The sequence below is a fragment of the Neospora caninum genome, chromosome XI (genome assembly GCF_000208865.1).
Source record: "Neospora caninum Liverpool complete genome, chromosome XI".
In the NCBI taxonomy this organism is placed as follows: domain Eukaryota; phylum Apicomplexa; class Conoidasida; order Eucoccidiorida; family Sarcocystidae; genus Neospora; species Neospora caninum.
Genome location: NC_018397.1, coordinates 615,768 through 626,727, shown reverse-complemented (window position 1 = coordinate 626,727; position 10,960 = coordinate 615,768). Strand labels below are relative to the sequence as shown.

At 54.5% G+C, this 10,960-nt stretch overlaps 1 protein-coding gene across 1 annotated transcript; it reads right to left on the bottom strand.

Annotated features, from left to right (window-relative positions):
* Window positions 1-6,749: 6,749 nt before the first annotated feature.
* Window positions 6,750-9,201, bottom strand: NCLIV_053920 (hypothetical protein; the record flags this gene model as incomplete). The annotated part of the gene is made up of 6 exons (XM_003884944.1): window positions 6,750-6,866; window positions 7,126-7,229; window positions 7,507-7,623; window positions 7,951-8,121; window positions 8,581-8,770; window positions 9,067-9,201. 6 exons carry the CDS (start codon window positions 9,199-9,201, stop codon window positions 6,750-6,752), a joined length of 834 nt encoding a protein of 277 aa, XP_003884993.1.
* Between the last annotated feature and the right edge of the window lie 1,759 nt (window positions 9,202-10,960).

The following is a 10,960-nucleotide window of genomic DNA, read 5'->3' as shown; positions in this document are numbered from 1 at the left end:
ACGCGCGTTGGCTAACGCTTTTCGCGGACTTCGGCCTCCGTCCAATCAGGGCAAGAAAGTGTGTGAAGGCCGCAGTGTGTGTGGAGATAAGTTGCCTTTCTCTTGCCCATTGTAAAAAAGAACGGAACGGTGTCCTCTTTTCTCAAGTTCCACTGTCTCGTATGTCCCACTTCCCGCGTTGCCTCGACTTCCAGGTGGCTCTCTCTCCAATTGCATCCGTGCGCCTCGTGTCCGTCTCCTGCCCAGCGACTCTTGACTCTTTTCTCTTCAATCCAACAAAGACGGAAGGTGCGGAGAGTGCAGAGAGGCTTTCGTCGCCGCCTCTCTGCAGGGTGTGAGGGTTCCAGGCGTCGGACCGGCCATTTCAAACTCGCACTGGGCACAGACCGAGACACACAATTGCTCTCTATCCGTTTAGGGTTGTGCTGCAGGAAACTTTAAGGTTGCGCATACGTAGTTTGGGTAGCTGGATGGTCACTCCAGATCCGTTTGTCGATCCAAATACATGCATCCAGGTTGTCGATTTCTTGACTGCACATCCGTAGAACGAGATTTGATCTCAGAGCCGTGCGAAGTCGAGCTCGAGGTGCCCCCTTTTCATTTTAGAACGAGCGAGCCGGACGCTCAAGGCAACAGGGAAAAGTCAATTCACACAACACATTGGACACCGTCGGGTGTACAGACAGTGCAGGATTTCGTACAACCGGCCTTCTTCCGTCGGGACAGCGTCTCCGTGCCCGTTTGTGAAGATGTGCCTCGGAAGGGAGCTTCACCTGTTATGCTAGCACACCTTCGGCGCGATATACGGGGCTCGATCTCAGCTGGTTTTCCGAGCGTACCCAGTTGCCGGCCGGGGGTGTCGGCATGTGCTTGATTTTGCCTGAAAAGAGCACGCAAAGTGGGTCAGTGACGCGCTCCCTGGAACGTGTGCGTTCAGCTGAAAGAGGCGACGTGGGGTGCGCTTCTGCTCAGTGGCCCCGGGTCCCCGTTAGGCCGGGCGCCGATGTAGATGTTTATTCGCAGTTGACACATGTTCCTAGCGAGAGCCAAAGCAGAAGGTATATTTTCTCTGGAGTTTTGTGGCTCACGGAACAGGAAGACTGCGGAGGGAGAAAAGCTGTTTGCCAAAGGGGCCCGTTCTGTTGCTCGTACTGCTTCGTCTTTCTGTTCGCCTGCCCTCGCCGTCCCGACGCGCGAACTTGCAATGGAGTAGCGCTCTCGAGTTAGGGGAAAACATCCTTGGCCTTCGTGCCGTTCGTTTGCTCCCTCTTGGCTCGCTCTTTCCGCTTTCTAACTCCCTGATCACCTTCAACAATTTTCCCTTTTGGTGCTCGACGAGTATGCACTCCTGTTCGAGTTCTAACTCGCCTGACGGTGTCTACTTTTTCTTCTTGGACACCAGTGCTTCGAGTGGCACAATGTGCTTCGCAAGAAGCACATTGCTCGCCGGTGCTTCCTCAGGTGCAATTTTGAATCTGGCAGCGGCCACAGTGGTCGCCTTTCCAGTTCCTTTCTTTCCACAGCCTTTCCTCGCTGCAGCCTCCAGGGCCGTGTCCAGTTCTCTCCGGTTAGTGTAGACCTGAAGCTCTTTTTCTCTGCGCGGGTTGAGGCAGCACCCGAAGAAACAGCCAGAAAACATAGATTTAGCGCTTAGCTGCTCGGACGGAAGAGGAAAGCTGCTAAAGCTCACTGTGTAGGGGCTGCCAAGTCAGCGATGACTCGAGTACTCTTAGCGTGTTCGCGCTGAACCAACCGCCTCACGCCCTATCGTTTACTTTCCGGCGATGAGACAAGAGAAAACAGACTGCGTAACAAGATTTCGGAGGAAGGACGAACTGAAACATCGCATGCGAGCACCAGGCGTTAACGTACCTGTGTTCGTCTGAATAGAACTCTGAGAATTTCTGCTGCGCAACTGGTGCAGCAGCTCTGTCTGCCTTCGCTTTCGGAGTCCCTCTACCCAGTTCTTCGTGGCGGGCGAAGTGAGAAACTGATTTCGGAGTGCAACTCTCCATTTTCTCCCCTAGAGTTGCCGTATCGTGACGCGTGTCGCTCTTTTTCAACGCCTACACCGAGTTGACGTGTGCAGCCTGCTCCACCGAAGAAAGTCATTCACATGGTCGTAGATAGCGTACAGTAACATCTATATATATATATATATATATATATATATATATATTCATTCAGGATATTTAGGCACTGGGCATGTGCCATGAAAGACCTCGCTATATTTTGTGACGCCCTTGTGCCCCAAGTCTACGTTTCCCCTAAACGTCCTAAGACAATGTGCGGACGATCTATTCCGCGCTCGCTTACATCTATATCGATCCTTTTCCCTTCAAAGTTTCTTTCGATTTCTCATTTCGCCTCTTCGATTCGAAATGTTTTGCATTGATTTGATTGGTGGGGCCCGAGTTTTCGGGGCTGTGGCCAAATTCAAAAGCACGCCATTCCCGTCTAGTAATTTTCTGCCATCAGGGCTCTCAGAAGCCACAGTAATGGAGGAGTTTTAGAACGTGGTTCCTGGCAGCAGTTTACCGACCTCAGCCACTCTCAGTTCTGCGTTCTTCGTTTGTGGGAAATCCACACAAATAACAAAGAAAGAGGAGGCAGAAACGAAACCTCCGCGCGATTAGTTGTTGCACACCTGTCTCAAAAAAGAGCACAAGATTCGGGGCTCCGACGACATACGAGTGACAGACAAGTCGAACGATTTCTTGGAGTGCTACAACGCGACTTCACAGAGGAACGTTTGGAATTCTTAAGTTCTGGGAGACTTCTTTGCTCGGAACTTAGTTTCGAAACTGGGTTCTCTTTCCATGTCGGAACCGTTAGGCTTTTGGGAGTGCTGATTGAAGCGACGGAGCTCTCTTTTGTTCAGTTGCGCTGGAGGGGCTTTCCAACATTCAGGACCACAATGCAGGCATAGTGGTCTCTGCCAAGTAAAGTCAGAGATCGTTTTGACCAAAGTTTACGGAGAACAGGAAAGTCAGCCGCTGACCTCGGCACTTTTGGAGGCGGCAGGGCATTCGTCAAGCGTTTCCTCTCGTCACAAAAGGAAGCTCCATTGAAATCCGTATATATCTGCACGTGTGTACGTTGAATGCTGTTGCGCGTGCGACGTAATGAGGCGGAGTTTTTCGATTTGTTGAATCACGTAAGCATCGTTTTTGGGACAGCGAAACGTAGCCGCGTAGATGTACTTCGAAGGGATCTGGCCTGTATTTGCTCCTGTTTTCGGCAACCTTCCGTCGTCACAAAGTCTCTCCATATTTGGGAATGACTGTGCGCTTCCTTGTTCTCGTCTTTCCATCTGTTTCGCACCGATTCCTTACACATGCAGGAGGGCGAGAGGAACCCAACATGAGTCGCACTCGGGCAGTCTAATGCGACCTCAGATTCCGAGAGCTGCCTCTGTCGAAAGGGCCAGCAAGCACCGTAGAAGAAATTCGAGATGATTTCCGGTTTCTCTCGAAAGCCACTGACGGCGTCGGAAGCAAAGACTGCGGCGTCCGTTTATAAGGAGCATCTCGGATTTATCCGAAGCGGAATTGTTTCGGGTGACAACATTCAGGCGATAAAGCAATTGAATTTGCACCTCTTGGATGCAGTGGCAGATTCCAAGTTTAAATTGAGGCACAACGAGCTGAAGACACATCTTGAGAAGACTTTGGCAGCACTCGATCGCCTGGAAGGATCTTGCTCGGAAAATTCCTCTTCTCCAGCGCTTCGCGTGAGCAGTGACTGTCGAAGCAAGCCCCCTCAGCTTCCGCGGACTCCCCGAGTAGGCCGGGCTCCGAGGCACGGCTCTCCCCTCCCTCATTTAGGATGCGAGGAACGGCGTCCATCTCGCATTTCGGCGCCTCTTCCGCCCGCATGTCCACGGGGACCACCAATATTCGCTCCGGTCCGATCACACACAACTCCCGTAGACTACAGCCTGCGTGGTTCTCCAGAAAGCTCATCGATACACCCCACTCCCCAGAAGAGCACTGCATGCCAACTACCTTTTCCTCCCTTATTTGCGCCTCACGCGTCGGGCCCCTCCCTCTCAGACGACACGCATCACTCGCGCTCCTGTTGCAGTCGTCCCTGTTCTCCTCTCTGCCGGGAAGGCGCCCGTCTCGTCCAACACCCAAACGGAAGGTGCGCCTTTTCTGCTGAGGTCGCTGCAGCGTACGAGAAATGTCAGCATTTGAAGCTGGAGCTGGATCGGGCGCAAGAGGAGCGATCGAATCTGTATCTGCAGCTCTCCGCAGCTCGGCGTGAAAACGAGCATATCCGTGCTCTCTACGAAGCCAAAATTCACGAAGTACGGAGAAATCTGGAAGCGTCTGTGCTCGGCGACTTACCGGAGATCGAACACATGCTGCTCCACGCTGAGACACTCGTGGAACATATCGATCAAGTCCGAACCCAAAGCCGGACCTGGGCCGTTTGGTCCGGGGAACTGCTTGAGTACCTCCGATCGCTCCATGCCCGACTTGGGCGTTGCGCCGAGCACTGCGATGCCCGACAGCAAAACGACCCTGACTTCGAGGCATGCAGGCTCCGTCCTCGGGGTCCATGCGCCACTTCTTCCACATTCCCAAACCTCGCGCCGCCTTGTCACCGCCCGGCCGCTCCTCTCTCGCCCCGCGGGTTCTCCGCCTCTGACTCACCGCTCAAACACTCTTCCTCTGCTCACGAGGGCGCCGCGAGAGAGGACCCAAAGCGCTACACCTCGCGTCTACGAACCACGAGCAGTCCAAGCGACTCCCACAGACGCCCCAACCGAGCGCCGTCTCCTTGCTCTGTCACCATGGACGCGGCAGAAGCCGAAGCTGTGCGAGTGCGCGCAGGCTGCTCCGGCCCAGTCGTCGTGGTGCGCGACGTGCAGCCTCAAAGGAGGGAAATCGAGTGTGAGGGACCGCGAAGGAGAGTCCTTCGCGACCCGCAGATCTTCGACTATGTTACGTGAAAACTTCCACAACATTTGTCCTAAAACCGCGCTCGCAGGCGACCCGATTGGCACGCACGCTTTTTGCGAAGCACGTCTTGACATCCACTGGAACACAGAGAAAAATCGACGGTTCCTCATCCATAGCTACTCTCTGACCGCTCATGCGGCGGAGGGATGAAACACACGGACGCCAGACACTTGTCGGCTCCACGGGAGTACCTCGTGGTTCAACGTCAGATTCGCGACGCCCGTCGGGCGCTTTTACACTCGACTGTACAGATCTGGATGTGCGCGTGAGTGCCGTGTTTGTGCCGGGAATCGGACCTCGTAATGATACACTTCCAGTCGCGTTCGCGAAGTGCCGTTGAACGCTCAACCAGGAATGCAGTGGTAGAGAGCGGACTGCTCGGCAACTCTGACTACGAGTCTAGACGGAAGAGGAAAAGACGAAACGATCGCCAGACTTTTTGGTCAACTCTTGATATGAGAGACGATCAAAAGTCGTCTCGGGTGTTGCGAAACCGCACTGAAGTGCTTGACTCTATTTGTCGAGGTCTCGCCGCTGTCCCCGCAAAATTCCAAAAGTGCAGTTCTCTCGAGCTCCGGAGCCTTACAAACAAAGATATCGCAAAGCCCATTTCGGTTCCCCGAGAAACACCAAAGACCAAATGGCTAGTTTAAACGCGCACGACGCGCACATGCACATTTGTAAATATTTGTTTCGTGTCGCTAGACTGAGAGTAGACCTCTCGTGCACCTAGTGACCTCTTCGAGCGGAAGCTTCTCGGATGTCGGATCACGCAGCCGAAAGCAGGAGGCACAAGTTTAGAAACATCAGAGACGACTCTTACGAAGTGCGAACACGACAAACTGTATAGGAGAGAGAAACAGCGCAGTTCTCCCGACTGCAGAAATGCTCTTGCTCCCCCGATATCCCTTTAAACAGTCACGTGATACCACCCAGAGACCAGCGCCACGCCCCGGCGGCGGGTGGTGATCTTCACCAAAGCCCCGCCGATACTTTTGAAGCCGGTGTGGACGACGGCAGCCTCAGCAGGGCCCTCTTTCTACGGCGGCGGCCTCGGTGGCCTCGATGCGTGTCTCTGTGGGATTCAGCTTTCTTCTCTGTAAGACTCTCGAAGCGCCTGCAGCGGGGCGTCTGCGTCTGCAACCAACTGCTGAACAATGTGGCGTTCGTGCCTGAAAGAGACAGAGGGTTGGGTACAGCAGAGAAAAAACACGACGCCAGGGAGAAAAAACGTAAGAGAAACAGCAGAAACACGCGAGACGGGAAGAACCAGAACTGCTCCCATAAGAAGACGTATTGAGTGCGCAGACTGAAAAACCACAGAGACACATGCTGCAAAAGACTCTGAGGAAAAGCACCTAGCGTGGAAGCTGCAAAAGGCAATGCCAAAAAACGTTGATGAACAGGGCCCAGGCCACCACGAGAAGAGGACCAGGTTTAGAGGCGCCCGCCTTTCGGTTCTCAAGGTACGCGTTGCGTGTGTGCGCACAACTCTGCAAATCACCACGCTTTTGTTTGCGTACCCAACGCACACGGCGCCGCCAGCGTGGTCTCTCGTGCACAGTGCCGGCTGGGACGCTAGCTGGTGGGGACACCCAGGTACCTGTGCTCCCATTAATAAGAATCATAATATAAGTCACATAAGTCACCGGGCATGCAATACCAACCAGATAACACCTGAAGCTAGGATTTCACTGCCCCCAACACGCCAACCCAACGCTGGTCCGGAAACGAGCACGACAGCGGTGGCGCCCGAGATCCAGATAAATGCACACTTGCTCACAGCGTGAATTGATTTCTGGATGACACCAGCAGAGCCGAAAACGACTCCAGGAGGTTCTCGCACGCCACGGCGTTCTGGCTAAAGCCGCTCAGCAGCCGGAACACTGTGGGGGCCTGACAGAAAGGCAGGAGCAAGCACACGCCATCCTCTTTCACTCGTGTGCACGTAGATGTATGCGCACGCGCACTCTCGGGTGATCACAGCGCTGGCCTCTGCGAAGGCACGCATCTGCGTACGCCTGGCAAATGCCTGAATACGTGACTTGTGTGACTCTGCACGGACCACTCATGCTTCTTCAGCTCTGCATTGACGCGAATCCGGAACGGCAGGTGAAAAGCGTCCCCGAAGAGGGCAGTCAGGAAACGAACTCACATCAAACGAGTCTTTAACGTCGACGGCCCGTCGAGAGAGAGCTTGGTACAACTCCGGGTTCCGATAACCCTGGCTGCCAAAGACGGCAGACGCGTCCGCGAGATCTGAAGCCCAACGCGAGAACAGTGTTTCACACGCGACAACGCAGATGGACTCGGCGCATCTGCTTCCCCTTTTTCTCCCTTTTGTGTGTCCTGAAAACAGGACGAGGCCGCGCAGTCCGACGAAAGCGAACTGTCCCGGCGCCCTCGCCTGCAAAGGTCGATCCAGAAAGAACCTAAAATGTGGGACAGGCGACAGACGCGCAGGCAGGCAGAAGACGCCATGCGTGTCTGGAACGAGGCACACTTCCTTTTGTTTCCCTTCTCGAAAGCCACTCACCTACGCAGTCTAGCTCGTCGAGCTCCGCGCAGAGCTTCCGAGCCGCCTGCCGGCACGCGAGCATGTCAGCAAGACCCGCAGCGTCCAGCGACTTCAGGATTCGGAGGACATCCTTTCCTGATGTGGGCAAGGAGAGAACATGAGACCGGCGACACGTCAAACAAGACTGCCACGCCTGTGCCTGGCCTCGCAAAACGGTGAGCGCGTCAAAACAGCAATCGGGCGTTCGCCGGCAGACGAAAAAACGCGGTTCCCCACCTTTCGCGCAAGAGGCGAAGAGGGACAACACCGTAGAGAACTCACACGACTCAAAAAGCACAAAGAAGAGTGCCTCCCTGCCTTTTTTCGGGCAGTGTGGCCATCCGTCTCCCACGCTTCGATCCCTTCTGTTCGTGTCGTCTTTTCGGTTCTCTCCGGGGTCTCCTTCCTTCTCGCGGGCCTTACCCGTCAACTGGTACAGTGCATTGGGAAGCTGGCGAGCGATGGCCTTGAACAGGGGCGGATTGCTGTCGCGTTTCAGCCGCCGAGAAAACACGTCGGAAAGCGTCAAGAGAGACGGTCCGTCCGCTCGCTTTACCGACTCTGGTAGGGCAGTGGCGAGAGCGACGTAGATGCCTGAGACGCCGCCCAGGGGAAGGAGAGAAAGATAATGCATCCAATACACACGAGAAAAAGCGTATCAAGTTGCACGCAGGCTCACGAGCTGAGCCTTTTACCCTCGTTCAGCGACAAATGGAAAGCTTCTCGCTTCGAACGACATAGCGCGGCTCCAGAACCGGTGAACTTTCTATCCCCCCCCCCTTCTCCGCATACGAGAGCCGCTTCAACAGAGAGGACGCATAGAGTTCTGGGACGGATGTGATTTGAACTTCGCCCATGTGCCTCGGCCTCGTTTCTTTTGGATCCAAGTTTCTTGTGCGGCTCGTCAGCCTCAGGTTGGGCGGATTCGTCTTGGGGTGTCTACGCACACTTTCTCCCCTCGAGGCGTCTTCTAGGATGAGGCACATGCGACGGGCTGCCGCGAACGCGAATTGCCGTGACTCAAACATGACGAAAACTCGAGAAGACGCGGACCTGTGTCTCTGTCGTGGACGTCGAAGCTCCGGGCGATAAGAGCCATCAACGACGGCGAGAGCATGTGGGCAGAGGCCTTCACCCTCTTGCTGAAGATCTCCCAGAAGGCATGGCGCTTCGTCTCCTTCTTCCGCAGCAACTCCTGCGCAGTCTCGGTGAGCTTTCGGAGGTCTGCCGAAACGAGGACGTCCTGAGGGGACGGAAGCGCGCCACAACCGAACGGATCGCAGCAGGCGAGGGTGTGAATGAGGACGAGGGACGGGGGAGGGGTCTGGGCCGGGCGCGCGCAGATGGTCCACGAGGGAGCTCAGTGCTACCTATGGCGACGAGTGTCGGACCCACTACGCAAACCTCTTCGACAGGACACCGTTCACTGTGGAGAAGCAGGCGATACACCGAGTAGGCCACATCTCATTACAGTCTGGCCACGAATCGACTGGCACCTAAAACACACGGCGTGGAAGCAAACACACACGCGGAACTCACCCGGTAGTCGTGGCGAATGGGTTTGAGAGAGAACTTGAGACGCCGGTAGGGCCCATCAGAAAGCCCATGAAAGGTCGGTGTACACAGAGCACGCCCGGGACCGCCTCCCAAACGCGGCAGTGAGAGAAACAACATGATGGAACAGTGGACCTCGGAAGAACGCACCAATTCCACATACACCTATACTTATGCACATGTGTGTGTGAATTCGCACGTACAGATAGCATACACATTTGTATATCTATGCCGGTAAATATAGTCCAGCTTTTACGGCCGCCGCATATTTGTGGATTTACAGAGGAATAGGCACGGTGAGAATTGCAGGCGGTCGCGTTGAAGGAAAGACGCCTTCGGAAAGGAAAAAGAAGCATGTGCTGGATTCATTGCCTGGGGCGCTTTGCGCGCTGGAGACCCATCGGGTTGGGCGTCGAAGCTAACTGCGGAGTGAGACGCAAAAAGAAGGCCGAGAGGACGAGATCGGAATGAAGGTGTCGGCTCAGGAAAGCGGAGGAGAAACCGGTGCGCGAAGCGACAGCACAGACAGAGCAATAAAGAGAAATGGAGGAAGAACTGGAGAGGAACAAAGAGGGCATCGGATCCGCCAACGTCAAAGCGGAAGCCCCGGGAAACGATTCACGGAAAGCAAAGGGACGACAGAAAGACAGAATTGGCGCCCAGATCGGGGCCATAACGCCGAAAAGACAATCTCCACGATCTCAGTTCTCTTTCCTCTAAAGACAGAAGCAAACAGGGGAAAATTAGGATTTTTGTCCGAACTTTTCAATACGGTTAGAGTGTGCAGGCTCTTCCCGCGAGAAAAATCGGCCCTGAGGAACAGCATGCATGCGCCGCGAGGACAGAACACGTTGCAGAAAGACCGAGTTTCAGGAAAAGCATTTGACGTTTGAAAAAGAGGAGCAAGTCTCTTGGGGGTTAACAATCTTGTAGGCCACGGAGTTAAAAGCGGAGCGATGGTCTCCACTTTTTTGCCAAGTTAGGCGGCATCGCATAGAGCGACACAGAATGCCTGGGCGGATGATTTAGATCGACAGAAATGAGAAAGGCGCTTGGGAGCGTCTGTGAATCGGGTGACGACTCTGCCTGCTGCTAGCATTCACAAACCTCAACGATTGAAGAGAATGCCTGCTTTTTGTGGACCCGACGACTCCGTTTCTCCTCGTGAAGAGGAAAAACCTCGTGAACAGAACCGGCAAACTTCAACAAAGGATTGCAGGAGCAGAATCGTCTCGCGAGTGCACTACACATTCTCATCGCTTCATTACCCAACAACCGGAACTTTTCTAGAGCTTCCGTTTTAGTCACCTCAGCCCGCGACGGATAGCCACGAAACGCTCCAATCTCTCTGTCCTGAAAAGACACTTTTCCTGCTCTGATTGAGGTAGAAACCGTGGACTAACCGACAATCGTCAAACACTCTGCGCGTTAGTGCTCTCAAGGTGCGTGGACAGGCAGCCAAAAAGGCGCCACAAGGCTGCGTACCACAGTAAACTCCAGCTGAATGTAGCCTTGCGAGACGCCGCGACATATGCGCCTAGAGAGAGTCTATCAGGAAAAAGTGTTTTTATGCGGAAAGAACCAATTCCGCAAGCGAGCGGGATGGACCGCGCGACCTACTGGCCGCTGACCTTCAGAAAGACAGGACATGTTCTGCCGCCGTCAGCGCTATTTGCGTGGAAGGTCGCGTGGGGACAGCAGCTGCTATTCGTTTCTAGGATTGAAATTTGCTTTCTGATCCAGTGCGAAAAACCTAAAGTGACGTGCCGCCCCCCGCTCAGCTTTTCCGCTTGGCACCGTTCAGCAGGAAAGCGTCAGAAACTCTAGAACGGGAGACGAGTGTGTGTCGAGTTCCTCAGCGCGTCTACCCGGCACATGT